Genomic DNA, 14,674 nt, shown 5'->3' on the forward strand with positions numbered 1-14,674 from the left:
AAAATAAACCCAAAGACTTTGGAATGCCTCTGGCTTGTTTTCCAAAATCACTCTCCTTATTCTTCAATCTCATGTCTTACTTGGACAACTGAGAAGCAGGAAAGCAACTCTTGCTCTGTACACTAAAATTTCAGTATTGAAGCTGCTGTGAGGTATGAACACCACCAGGAAAACAGGAAAAATAGGAGCAATTAAAAATAACCACCCAGTCTCATGCCATCCTGGCAAATACAGCACAGCCCTGGTCAGCCTGCTCTGTTATCCCCTGTCACAGCGGGCAGGGAACAGCACCAGCTGCATATAAAGAAGATCACATTGTCATTGACATCATGTTTTCTCAGACACACATGTTTGTGCTTCCAGAAGGCGAACACCAATCCCAGAAGTAGGCATGGGTGAAATAAAGGACATCACGCTTAAGGGTAAAACACTGCGTGCATTTGACTAGAGGCTTCCACTGTCCTTTTCATTACACTTGTCAGAGCACAAGAGCAGATGACACTTGCTGATGGAAAGCCACGCTGTCAAATTTGGGAATGATTTTGTGTTATTATGAATTATTAACTCATGACCGTGAACTACTTTAGAAATACAAGATATGTGAAGCATAAAACCTCAGAGCAAACCAATTAACAGACCCAAATATTAACAATTTGAAATATCTAGCACATTAGTCACAATTAGAGCAAACTGCACATTTGTTTTCCTAGTAAGATGCTAGTAAAAGTGGCAAATGCACATAAGCATTATTGGCTGTGTACAGACAATAGCTGTTCATTTTGAATATGAAATCACTGGTGTGGAATCAAGATTTTGTACAAGTCAAAGGCAAAACCCACAGTAACTCCAGCACAGCCATGCAGAGAACCTGACACGATACCCATAAAGGAAAACTCTCCATTCCTTCTGGGTAAAGCTTGCTGCTAAGATTTTACCAGAACCTCTCTGAAACATGGCCAAGGAAGAAGGTATCACGATAAAGTTCACTGCAAAACAAGGTTTTGCTCAAGCAGCTCTTGGGAACTCACCTTCGCTGCTCTGCATCAGCTACACATCTCTGTAGATGAGTCCTCTCTTACACTGCAGATGTCATTCAGAGCTCTTAGACACTTACGTAGCCAGGCTTTGTGGTTCCAGTACAGTTAATACAAAAGGTAACCTGGCAGCCAACTATACACACATGGTTTCCTCTTATTTTTGGCACTGTGTAGAGAGCAAACTAACTGATTCTGGAAGCACAAGTTAGTTCCCTGTGGAGCAGACATGAACCCATTTTATTTGACCAGAAAGTGTGTATGTGCTTATAATGAGGGCTCTCAATTTGTTGCATTGGTGGCAGTTAGAAATATCTAAGCATGTTTTTTTAGCGTAACAAGACCACTCCACTAATGACGGCTTGGCGTTTGCTGCCTCCGACAGACCCCTTGCTGTGGCTCTTCTCTTTCCTACTCTCTCCTTCAAGAAAAGTTACAAATCATTTGTTTATACATATAAATGATCTGAAATTGGAGAAATTCCCCTTGCTGCTGTGAGATTTCCTTTCCCCATACATTTTAACGAGGCACATGTCACTCTGGAAACAGCAGAGAGCTCTGATAACGAACAATAACCCAACATTATTATTAGAGCTGTTTCCAGTACTCCAGGCAGGAAGATGATATCTATTCAGCTAGCAAAATTTTATTTTCTATGGTGTTTTCTGCAAGGACTGTATCTAACTTTATGAACAACTTGGTGGGGCACTAGAGTGGGTACCTAAAGCTCAGATGTTATATTGCAATTACTGTGTGTACACACCAGGCCCTCAGAAGTGACAGGTATTGAAGAGAAACTTCAATGAAGAATCTCAACACCCTGCTGAAATGCTGCTGTCATCACAGCAACCTAGACAGGTCCATATCCACAGACTGGCCCAGGAAATGAAGACATTCCTGTATTGACCTATCTATTACCTGTATTCTTAATTAATTACTGGTATTCTTAATTAAATAGAGGGCTGATTTAAATATCACTATGGCTGGAATCACCTCCCACTGCTGCTTGTTATTAGAAAGCCACCAAGAGTAAAACGCATGACTATGCTGCACAGAATGCTTTCTTTTTGTCTTTTTACAGTAAGGCATGACTTTTATTTTGGACAGCAGTGTGACACAGAGGGGCTGCTCTCTGAATCACGCTGACAGGAAATGAATGGAAAACAGGAGGGACAACATATCTGCATAACCGTGTTTTAGCACAGAGAAGACAGGAGTGAAACAACGCAAAGAGCACCTCCTCACAAGGAGAGCATCAGTTACCTTTGGGCGCTTCCATTCCACTTTCCTTCGTGATGCTGACTGGTAGAAAAGGGACTCATCTGAGGCTGGGAACTTGGGATCTTCGAAGAGTCGTCTCTGCTGGATACACTGACTTTTCAGTTCATGGTACTTCTGATCTCTGAAGAGTTGCACTGATGAAGACATATCTTGCTGTCTAGATAAGATGAATATTGGCTTGTATAAATTAGCTTGTATAAATCTTTTAAGTCCAGAGATGATATCACTCATTAGCCTTTAACAACAGAGCATATAACTTGTTCTAAAACAAGATTAATTACTGGTTTCTAGTTAAAAAAATAGATTGCTAAATAGTAGACTAGAAAACCATATAACTCAAGATCACCTGTATTAGGATGGTATTTTTGGCTGAGCAGAACTTTTATCAGGAAAGATATTGGAGAGTCCAGACCAGGCACAAACTCATCATTTTGCTTTGTCTAATTGACTGCAGAGCTAACAGAGTGGGGCTCTCAGTCTGTACCATGTGCAAAGGGCTGGACCATCTTTCAGGCCTACATTCTTCTGACTACTTAAGCTCTAATTAACTACTTCAACTCTTCTGCCTAAATAAAACCAAAACCCGATTTCCACAGTTCTCCATCTTCATTTAAATGACAATTATTTGGCTGGTGTTATTGCCTTTGAATTTGAAGTTATATTTCAGGGAACTGAATTCCCAGAAGCAGCAAATATTAAGAAAGAAACTAACAACAAAAATAAAACCCAAACAGCTTACTCTCAGGCCCTTATTCCCAGAACTGTAACTATGTTAATGTGGCAAGTTTTTGGTTATAGCCACACAGCTCAAATAAATTACTTAAAGACATTCTGCAGATCAAAAATCAACTGTGGAAATCATAAAGCATAGCCTGAAGTCTGGGGGACGTAAGGGATGCTACTTATAATTCAAGGGAGAAAACGGAGTACCTGAACTTACTCTGTTTGGAACACTCCTGTGTGTCAGTTCGTTTCCTCTTCCTTTCCCACCACAGGTTAGTGATGTATCTCCCCTTCCTTGAGTTATCTGCAGCAGCAGAAGACAAACACAGTTTGTCCTGATGTCAGGTCATCAGAATTAAACAACAGGCATGCAATGGAGCACAGCATCACATTGTCCTAGCAGCCTACTTGCTGCGTGCTGTTGCAGTGATCTCAGCTCATGCTCCTTGAGCCACTAGCAGCATGAACTGGATGAGATTCCATAAATTTGCAGAAAACTAAACCAAGCTGGGCACAAGCCTTTCCAGGCATGCAAGTGAGCACAACAGGAAAAATACAGAAGAATAATGAGGAACACTTGGAAATGTCACATTTATCGTGGTCTTTTTTTTCTTGTGAGTGAAAGCTACTATGGCAAAAATATCCTAAGGATGGCTTGAACATCACCCCTCTCTTCTCTCACCCATTTCCACTCCTCCCCCAAGATAAATTAGATGGTCCTTCAAGGATGACAAATGCTGCTGCCATGCCTTCATTCAACAGAATGAGGAGAGTATTCAGGAATGCTCTTCTACCTTGTTGCCATTCTTGCACCTATTCCAAAGCCTCCTAAACCACACACAGAGTAATCTACGCATAAGTGTAAGTAGCACATGATTTCTACCAGCAGAATTTTACAGGGCAAAGAGACAGGACAAAGAACCAGTTTATTCTTGATATTTTAATCAGCCAAATCTTCAAATGCCAGTTCATTCTCCATCCTTTCTCAGGGCAAGAAATCCAGCAGTAAATGTTGATTTTAGCAATTCCCTTTTTCTTAAGGGCATTTTCTTGTAAATTACCTCCCTCAAAAAAGGCAGTCACAAGGCAGATGCCTTGCAAGACAAGGCAAATAGACCTGCTTTCCCCCATAAACCAGTTCTTCAAATTCAAGTGCAGAGCAACTTCTCAGTTATACAGAGATAGCACAGGGAGAAAGAAAGTCTGGCTAATTTGGGTGGGCTCTACATTATTTCATGGTAACTGGAAGTTTGGAAGTTTATATTGGATACAAGGAAGAAATTCTTTCCTGTTAGGGTGGTGAGGCACTGGAATCGGTTGCCCAGGGAGGTTGTGAGTGCTCCATCCCTGGCGGTGTTCAAGGCCAGGTTGGATGAAGCCTTGTGTGGGATGGTTTAGTGTGAGGTGTCCCTGTCCATGGCAGGGGGGTTGGAACTGGATGATCTTGAGGTCCTTTCCAACCCTAACTATTCTATGATTCTATGATTCTAACTGGCATGCCTGCTTATGAACAATTCCCCCTTTGCCAACTAACATTCTAAACTGAGCCTATTTTCAAGATACATAAGGCTTTCAGCTGTCACTGTCTAATTCATGGTCTCCAGCGATCTCATTTCCCCACCCTTTCTCCCCTTCTATCTGATGGATTGGAATGTGTGTCCTTCCAGGATTAACACGCCATTGCACAACGGCCAGTCTCGAAGCAATACACAGGATGTGGTCATAAAGCACAGCACATGAAATGAAGCTGCTCCCTGCCTCACCCTGGGCTCCACAGGGCAGCGCTCACCAAGGGGAATGTTGGCAAGGAGAAGGCTTCTCCTACCAGGCTGTTAGCCTGCTCTTCTCCAGGCTTCCTGTGCCATCCTCAGTGTGTGTCTTGGAAAGAGCCTCTGGTCCCAGGGCTGCCCAGCCTGGCTGCTCACTGCTTTACATCCACCCAGGAAACACTGAGCTCTGGAGCTGCAGTCCCACCATCACCTGGTGAACCAGCAGGAACGCAAACCCACCCTTCTGAAACACAACAGAAGTCTCTTTTTTGTGTTGGGAAGTCCCCAGGAAAGAATGGAAATGCAGTTTCTATACAATAGCCTTCTGGTCTGAGCACTGAGGATGGAGGACCACAGCTGAGCCCCTCCGCTCCTGGGGTGTTCACCTACCAGAACGTGGCCTAACCTGGCTGAGACAGGCAGCGGGCACCAGGCTCCCATTCCAAGGTTCAGTTTCGAAGCAGCTCCCCTTTTTTGACCCTCAGCTGAACGTCAAAACTAAGAACCACGCTGCCTCCTCCTTTCTCGGGTTCACATCTGCTCTGTACCCAACAGATTCATCTCTGCTTGGGCTGACACTCACAGCGTACAGCTGCACCGAGGAAGCACCAAGCAGGGCTTGGCAGCGGCTCTTTGCAGGGCTCCCTCTGCCATCATGTGATACAGTGAGCTGTGCTCAGCATGAAGAGGGCCAAGGAGCACAGTCCTAAAAATACCCCTCAGTTTGGAAACCCTCTACTGCTCTGCAGAGAGAAAGGGACCACTCCACAGGGGAGGCACAGAAGAGAGAGGAAAGAGACCCCCCCTCCCCGAACAGCTCTACAGGTCACTGTTCTTGTGGGTTTGGTTTATTTCCCCTACCATATACAACTACAGATTTGCTTTTTGTCTTTCCCCGCCTCTGAGCTGAGCTCCTCAGCACTTTTCCTCTCTGGGCAGCAGACCCCAACGTTTCTACAGCAATCCCCCGTGTATATCAGCAGCACAGTAGGTCCCACGTCTCTCTGCTTTCAACCACCGAGCTTTAATGAGTTTCCCTGACCCTCTCTTTTTCCAGTGAAATTCCCGTTTTAATCAGAAAAGGGATTTCAGCAGAATAGCAAAGACAAGGCAGTGCTGGTCCCTTTCAATCAGGCTCTACTTGCAAAGTCCCCTCCTCAGCCTGACAACAGCAGCATTTCATTTTTACTTACAGTTAATACTCAGAGATGCTTCCCCCGTCAGAGCCTGCAAGAGTAAGGCTAAATCACATTCAACACGGTGGTAAATACCAGCTCCTGGCATTATTAGCAGCCTTAAATTAAAGGGACATTCACTGGAAATCCAGTTCTTCACAAGCACATTAAGATGAGCTTCAAGGATTATTTCCACTACCCAGCAGTATTTCATTACACTCGCATTTTCCTGTCTTAACCTTTCTCTTCCCCAGCTGCAACATAGAAGATCCACAACAAACAAGACTGACTTAACGGTCCAGACAGGCGTGAGGGGGAAATCACATCCTCACTGCCATTAAATTCATGCAATGGCCACACAGAAACCAACAGAAGTAATCTCTTCTCAGCCCATTTTTGTTACTCTGTGTAGCTAAGAGACTCACAGGGTAAAGTAAGAGAAAGAAGTTACCGCAGCCACTAAGAGCATCCCTCAGCAGCCAGCTAGCTTGCGTGCAAACACATCCCTCCTGCTCCCACCCCTGCAGGAGGAACCCAGCACAGAGCTGGGTTTGCCTTAACAAAAACCAGCACTTTTGGTCCCAAAAGCACTGCCAAGCAGCTGCAGTGAACCCTCTGTCCACAAGGAACTCCTCTTCAAGTAAGAGCCTGGAGCGTTGCAACACATACATTTTATCATGCACCCCACTTTTCTGTCCAGCTGCAGGGCTCAAAGGAATTTCCTTGCACAGCACCAGGACTAAAAGGACAAAGTGTGTTAGCAACCAGTATTTAAGGCTACAGTTGAGCATGGCTTTGGACATGAAACTGCTTCTTCCAGCAAGTGGATCCTGAGATAAAACTGCCCAAGCCTGAGCACACCCCAGCCTCACAACCACAGTCCTGCTGTTCCAGGAGCCCCCACCTGGGAAGATCAAGGAAGGATGCCAGAAAGGACACATGCCATGCTCTGGGACAGCATCCCGGTTTTAAAGATTACTATCCCTTTGCAGATACCAAGCTTGCTTTCGTTTCATGCAAACAGTAGCCTTACCAATAATAACCAACACATGGTTCTTGGGTTTCTCTTTTGTAACTGCATTTGTGCTTCCCTTGACAACACACAAACCCCTCTCAACTCTAAACTCTGCCCTTTCAGTACTGATTTATCTCCAGACCTCAAAGCCAGTGTTTGGACTGGGACAGCAAAACAGGGATACAAGTATTTAACGGTTTGCAAACGTAGTTTAGTATTTCCCTAAACATCTCTTTCTCCAAACCATAGCTTGCTTCAGAGCAACCATCAGTGGGTGCTTCCCAAAAGCAGCCGGGCAGCCAAAAGCTTTAAATTACTCTGAACTGCTTTTCCATGAAACTAATTAAAGACACATCCAGGGCTCCAGCTGGAAAAGGTTACTCCCTTCTCTTCCCATGCAGGATGGCCACAGGTCCTTACAAAACAGTGACTTTGCAAGTTTGTATTAAGCATGTGGGGGAATTTAAAGCAGCTGAAACACTTCCACTGCATGTACACTGAGGTTCCGTGACCTTGGCTGCTCCACTGCTCCTGATGCATCAGGGTCATCCCTGCCCATAGCGCAGAGCATCGCTACTGGAGGAATGTGCTCATTGAAGTTCTTTAAACAGCTCAACACACTAAACTGCACTGGGAGTCTTAATGCTGGATCAGGTACCCTCTCCTTCTGCATAAACCAGAATAAAAGTATAGTCAGTATTAAACCTGTACTGTGTGAATATGCAGTTACATTAGTAAGAACATACTCAATTTGGATCAAATTTGCTGCACAGGATAATTTAATAGCACCCAGTCCAGTATTAACAACTGTAGCCCCAGAGCTTCTCAGTTGTTTTGGATGGCAGTGCTCTTCCTGCTTGGATGAAATACCGAGGTTTATTGCATGCTCTGGGGATACCACGATTGTGAAGCATTAAACCTTCTCCCATCCAGCTTTTGGATTTTTCAACAAAATAAGGTTAATTTGACTATTTTATGGCATCTTTTACAGGCATATAAAGGTTTTTCCATCTAGCTCAGCTCAAGAATTGGCCAAGGGAAGGAGACAAAAGCATTTGTCTTCTCACAGAAGCACGAAGGGGCCAAGGCTCTTTCTGCTGTGCAATTTTTGCCATAGTTAGCATTAACATTGAGAGGAAAACTCCCCTATTTTCATCCGGGAGTATCTGCCCATATCTTATCACTTCTGAGCAGGGGAGACTAACTGGGCAAGAGAAACAGGACTGGACACAACCTGTTTGCTTTCACGGGCAGCATCATGGACTGGCAGAATCATCTGGCTATAAACCAAAGCTTTCCTCCAATTAAATCTTTCACAACACTTGTACTGAAACATCATGGCCTCTAACCAGGCTTTTCCTTCAGGTCTCACTGATGATCAGCTTGAAAACTGAGCAAAATCAACACCCATGTGTGTACGAGATTACTCAGTGGTAAAATGGTGATTTCATGGACAAAACTACCCAAAGTCCTGGCAGAACACACTCAAAGAGGGTAAACTTTGGCTTTACTCCCTCTCTCCTCGCCTTTTCGGTGAGTTTATCCCAGTACAGTTGCATACGAAAAAACTTTAAACCATTTTTTCTCTCTCCCCTTGGGCAAAGGCAAATATTTAAAAGGGAATGGAGTCAGTAGGAGAGCAGCATTTTGCCTCTGCTCACACCAAAGAATTACTATACAGTGAGTGCTCTCAGGCAGAGGCTATTCCTGCCAGGCAGCAGCACACACTGCCCTGCTGCCTCCAACCAAGTTAGAAAAGTGGGGGTTTTACAACTGTGTTTTGGGGGGGACTCGGTCCTGTCCACATACAGCCAGCAAACTGCTGGAAGGGCTCTTGCACCGAGACCCCAAGGGGCTCAGCCAGGGACACAACTTGTTTGGCAGCCACAAGTGGAAACCCACAGTGCACCGAGCAGCTCTGTTGTAGTGAGCATGTATTAAGTTAGAGGTACACCAAGTCCACGAGATATAGGCATATGTGCCACTTTACAGCTTGGGCATTAAAGTGGTGGCTTTAGTGAAGCTTTTTAGATGACGTCTTAGCCCTGGCATTTGGCCTCCATCCCCACTGCAGATGCTCAAGTCCATTGCTAGATCTCAGGCAGCACTCAGAAGATCCAGACTCTGCGCATTCACATTCTAAGGGTCTCCGACTCCAAGAGCAGCCAGGGTGAGAGTACAAGGATGAACACACAGCACTACCGATCAACACGTGCACATTCACCTGCAGCTGACAAGCAAGATAAAACGCTGTTCTAAACAACCATGCATCAGCACTGTGAGCACATGCTGCCTTGTCAACAGGTCTCAGAAGCAAGCACTCAATGGTGGTCATTTCCACCTCAGGACTTGCCACTTGCTCATTTTATGCCGCCACTTCTGTTTCTCTAGTGAAAGGAGTCTTGTGTCAAGCTGTGTGCATTGCACAGGACACAGTCGTGGAACAGCTTGATCCTTTAGCTTAACTGTCTCTCCTTTTAGTGAGGACACAAAGTGGCTGTGGGACAGGTTACAGAATATGCAGGTAGAGGGTTTTCCAAAGTGCACAGGTATCTGCACACTTCAAGCAGGATTTACCCTTGAGTGCCTTCCACCACAGCTTCAAGACCAGCCAGATGTGCAGCTAACTACAGAGGTACAGTTCCAGTTTTGAACTTCAAAAAAAGTAGTTTTGTAGAAGAGATGCCAATTGCTACAATTAACATTAAGCCAAGTCAAGTGATGTGTTACGAGCTCTAAAGCAAACACAGCAATGTCAGCTAATTCACTCAAGCCATGCTTTTGTGCTGAAACCTCAGGAAACAACTTTCTTCAGAATTCCAGTATACCTCCATTCCGCCTTTTCATAAGAGTCAGTTTAAAAAATACCATGATTGCAAATTAATGGGTAATTCCTATCAGGCCACTCCATTATTTTATGTATCCACTTATCTATTACTTTAGACACAGTACAAAAATCTCTTTCACAAGGAGAACAATAAAGAAGTCGTTAAATTCCCACTTGAATTTCACTACAAAAGAATCCTCAGCAAGAACTGACAGTATTTTGGGAGATAAGAGACAGTATGGAGAATTGAGTTATATGAGCACCAGGATCAAATCACCCTTCGTCAGCCCAGCCCCTTTATTCAATGTAACTGTCAGAGAGAAGCCTAACATCAGATCAGTTATCCCAGAAGGAACGAGAGCGACCATGCTTTTGCAATAAATCACCATGAGCTCTTGGCTCAAAGTTAACACACAGTTAAGTTGCGATGCCACTTTCTGAATACAAAGTACATCACTGCAGTAGACAAAAGCATTTTCTCTCCGCCCTGGCTGAAGTGCTCATTACAAGTAAAGCAGAGTTTTCATTCCTGGTGATAAAGGTGCAGATCAAGTAAATCCCGGTTTTCAGGCTTCCTCTGCACTTACCTGGCTGAGGTCCGTCCCTGCTCGGAGGCACATCGAACTCCAGAAGCACTCCTGCAAACAAAGATCCCCTCAGCTTCTTAACCTGGAATTCTTCGGACTGTACCAAGATCACATCACCAGGGGGGTGTGTGTTGGGATGACCCTTCCAGAGACGAGTTATGGAAACCCTCGGGGCTGACCCAAAAGGCAGCCTTGTTTACTCCCAGTAAACTGCTTCCTAGCTGCAATTGCGGCTGTAACTGTGAATGAACTTTTAAAGGAGGAGATGAGGCAAGGCTGTTTGGCAAGAGCTGCAGGCATCACTTTTTCTATGGAAAACAGGGCAGATTAATGTGCACCATGAAAAAAGTTATATTCCTTATTAGGCTGCACACTGTTGCTCACTTGCAGAAAGCCAGCGTCAATGCCTCTGCCTCCGTGCGTCCCGACAACGGCCCGTTCAGGCCATGGCGAAGAGACACACAGCTTCTGTAGGACTCACAGCACAATGGGGTACTGCAGGGCAGAAGATGCAGCAAAACGCAATGGGCGGCTTTGTGCCCTCGACCCTCAGTGCAGTGACAAGCCTGCAGCAGCCTCAGGGACACCTTTCATACACTTGGTCCTGCCTTGACTGTTCAGCCTAGAACTGCCCAGTTTTGCTGTTCCCATTTCACTTGTGGAGGGGGAAGCAACCTGAATGAGAAGAAGCAACAGAAGAGACTCCAGAAGTCTCCAGCCTCAGCCCCCAGGAGGCTGCGCAGCTCCTGGCTGTGCAGCACTGAACCAGCCCTCCACCTCTGACCCTTCATGAACCTGCCCATCCTCACTCAGGCACTCATCCCATCTGGCTTCTCCAGCTGTGCTAGTAAGAGGAGATGTAACACTTCATGGGGGTAACGACATAGTTTAGAAAATACTTCAGAAAATACTTTCCTTTTTGCCATGGCAAAATAAGAAAAGACAAAAGTAAATTCTCATTAAGAAATGGTTTTGGTGAAATAAGCTTCTCTCCATGCTCTGCTCAGTCCCAATTTCCTTCTGGGTGAATTAATTTGGCATGATTTTTTTTTCCTCATTTGAGGATTATAACACCTTTGTTTTACCCCGTGTGACTTGCATTTATATTTTAGTAAATGTAGTCCAATTTCTGAATAAGCACTATTTCAGAATACAGTACAAAACCTCACGGGTACCAGTAGCTCCAAAGTCTCCCTAATTTGCTTCCTCTATTTAGTCCCCTTTATTTTAGCCCAACCAGTCCAAGCTTAAAAATAGGCCCATTCCTTCTCCCAAACCTTGCCACTGATCACACCTTTTTGCCTAAAGGAGTTTGGCTGTCAGGGGATGAGTTACATCCAGAAAATACTCTGAAGATGAAATGTTAAGTAGTATCACCAACTTCTGTACTGCAAGGTTCGCTGCAGGACGCTGCTCTCCTATAAAGCACTTACCCCACTTCCTTTGAAATCTGGACAGAAACCCCCTGGAATCCACCACTAGAGTTTTAACACCTAATAAGTATAAAAGCCCTACATACTAACAACATGTGTTTTCAATTCATGATTGAGTAAACTGGAGTTTCAATCATAATAAAAAGCTGATATCTGCCTATATGTACCATGCGCACTGTGATTCATTGGCACAGCTCAGAGAACAACATGAAAAATCCCATGGGAGTTCAACAGAATTCCACTTTGTGCGAGCTGATAATAAATATTGCCAGCTTACACAGTCGTGTTCTCGCAGGAGCTGCCTTTGATCCAGCGTGGAACACCACCAGGAGAACTGTCATACGAGTATTAAATCTGGTGGCGTAATCCAAGAACTGTATGCAATTTGTCTGAGCTGAGGAGGAGCTCCTGCAGGAAGTCTTGTCAGAAAGGGGAACTCCTCTAGACAGGCAGCAGGATGAGCCACACGGGTGGCACCTAAGGGCAGTCCGACAGCTCTGGTCTCCCTGGAGAACCACAGCAGAAAATGCTTATAATCCAGGCAGGGCATTCAAAGAGACATGCCGACACAGACTGCTGCGGTCTGGAAAGAGGTCTCACGTACTGTGGACAGTTTAACCTTACAACATAGTGCCAGAAATCCCTCGATGCTCCTTGCAGCCTTTAGCTTCCCTGTTGGAGGTGTCCTGAGCATCATCATTACACAGTCCTTTAGGCTGGTTGCAGGCATTTATATTCTTCTTTTTTGTACGGAAAACAGGGGAGATTAATTACCCATCAACAACTGCACTGCATCTCCAGGTGTCCCTGATGGCTATCTCACACGGCCTGCTAACACCCCACAGAGCAGGGCCCCACCACGCTTCCCCCTGCTCTAGACTGGCTACTTTCCAAACCTCACTCACACCGGCACCCTCAGCAGGCAAATGAGAGACCAGAGCTGGCCCACTGGGTAAAGACACATCACAGTGCAAGTAAACAACAGAACTTGCTTCTTCACAAGGCTCCCATACATCTGTACCTTCAGCATCCAGCTCTGCACCCCATGCTCAGGACCCATCCCCAAATACATGCTCTCCCCTGCAAGGGGACACCTTACCATCTGCACAACCCTGTACGCACCAGCAAACCCAGCACGCCCCAGTCCTTGCGTGCGGCCACTCCTCAGGCCCCGCAGCACAGCCCGGGCAGCACAGGCCGGGCTGCAGCACTTGGCCTCATCACACTGCTTCACTCACAGCTGTGCCTAACGCAGAATCACCTACAGCTGTGGGAGGACACAGCCTGCGCTACAGCCGGGCTCATTACATGGCTGCCAGCGACCACGAGGGGCTGTTCTGACCCTGGCAGTGCCCTCCAGCTCTGCCTTCCTGCAACCTGCCCATCACCTTGCAGATGCACTCCACGGTTAGGCTCTTGCGTCCCACCAGAGCTACGTTCATCTATAACTCATGGGGCACTTTGTTAATAAAGCATTGGGTGGTTTCCAGCGGAGATTCTGCTTTAAATCTTACATGTTTACTCTTTGCACTATAAGCAGTTTTGTGGAGAGAAGAGCCCCAGGGGCAGAATGTGAAAACTAACCAAAACTCACAAAAAGTCACGTACCCAGCTAAGGTCGGAGTCTGCTCACCAGCAGCGTTTAAACCCGAATCACTCGCCCCTTTCACCTTGGGATTTTGATACTTTCTTCCACAGCATAAATGACAGAAGGGATTGGAGTGAGGGATCAGCCCAGGACGGATCTGCACAGCACTGAGTGAAAGGAAGGCAACCCCTAAAATGGAGGGCACAGAAGCTTGCAGCTTCATCCCCCTCCTGCTGCCTGGAAGTGCTCAGGGCTGGCTGCAGAGCAGCTTTTTGCCCGCTGAGTGTACAAGGCAGGACTTACCCCCCAGCAGCCTTAACCACAATCATAAGTGAAATTTCCAAACCTTCAGACATAAAAGGCCAAGTTCTGCAACCCAGAGAGCGCAAATGAAGCACGGGAAAGCAAGGCGGCATTGCCATCTCTCAGGCAGGACAGGATTCGAAGCGGGTGTTCGGAGTTACTTGGAGGCAGGCTGCTCATGGAAAGGAGATTGAGGAGCGCGGCTCCAGAGCGGGCACAGCCCGAGGGGACGGCCGCCGGACAAGCAGAGCCTGTCCTATGAACCCTTCAGGGCCCGGCCCTCCCCCAGGGCAGCTCCTCCGCACCGAGGGGGAGCCGGCTTTGTGCCCCCCGGAGGAGCGCTATGGCTGCGAGCGGCGGACCCCTGTCAGCCCCCATGGAGGGGCACAGCCCGCGGTACGCACCAACACCTCCTCCCCGGGGAGGGCTCTCCGTGAAGCGAGGGATGCGGCGCGTCCCGGCTGGAGCAGGATCATGGCCGTGCTGAGGGGACCGCACTCAGCTCTGGGAGGGAGGGGGTAAGGGCATCCCACCCCTCCCAGCCGGGAGCCCTGAGCACCTGCGAGCTAATCACGGGCACTGCTCGCAACTTCATCGCCCTCCTGCTGCCCTGCAGCGCTCAGGGCTGGGGCTGTGAGCGAAGTCCCTTCCGCAGCCGACCCCCGCCGGGCCTCGAGGGACGCTCTGCCCATCGCGGCGCAGCAGCCGGGGCTCGGGGAGCACGGCAGAGCCGCCGGCCCGAGCCTCGCCCCGGAGCGGTCCTCGCGGCCGAGCCCCGCCGCCCTCCCCGCAGCACCGCTAGGTGGCGGCCTAGCCCAGCGCTGCGCGGGCGGCCGCCGCCATGCTGTGGTGGGCGCGGTGTCCGGCGGGTGCTGCGGGCAGCTGCCATCGTGCGGTCCTTGAGCGCGCCTCGGCCTGGCTGTGCGGGTGTTGTGTGGC

The 14,674-nt window shown here is 47.2% G+C and overlaps 1 protein-coding gene across 8 annotated transcripts in view; it reads right to left on the reverse strand.

Annotated features, from left to right (window-relative positions):
* Window positions 1-14,248, reverse strand: part of CAPN6 (calpain 6) — a 62,651-nt gene extending 48,403 nt beyond the window's left edge. The window contains exons 1-4 of one of the 8 annotated variants that reach the window (XM_065689985.1): window positions 10,412-10,609; window positions 4,828-5,051; window positions 3,256-3,342; window positions 2,298-2,472 (exon numbers count right to left, since the gene is read on the reverse strand). In XM_065689985.1, the coding sequence (XP_065546057.1) occupies window positions 2,298-2,462 (165 nt within the window). In that variant the 5' untranslated portion in view covers window positions 2,463-2,472; window positions 3,256-3,342; window positions 4,828-5,051; window positions 10,412-10,609. Of the gene's footprint in view, window positions 1-2,297; window positions 2,473-3,245; window positions 3,343-4,827; window positions 5,052-10,411; window positions 10,610-12,966; window positions 13,026-13,778; window positions 14,012-14,139 lie in introns of those variants that run through there. The other 7 variants (XM_065689986.1, XM_065689989.1, XM_065689983.1 and 4 more) reach the window with 7 other exon arrangements.
* Window positions 14,249-14,674: the final 426 nt, after the last annotated feature.

Source organism: Lathamus discolor, chromosome 9, assembly GCF_037157495.1.
Source record: "Lathamus discolor isolate bLatDis1 chromosome 9, bLatDis1.hap1, whole genome shotgun sequence".
NCBI lineage: Eukaryota > Metazoa > Chordata > Aves > Psittaciformes > Psittacidae > Lathamus > Lathamus discolor.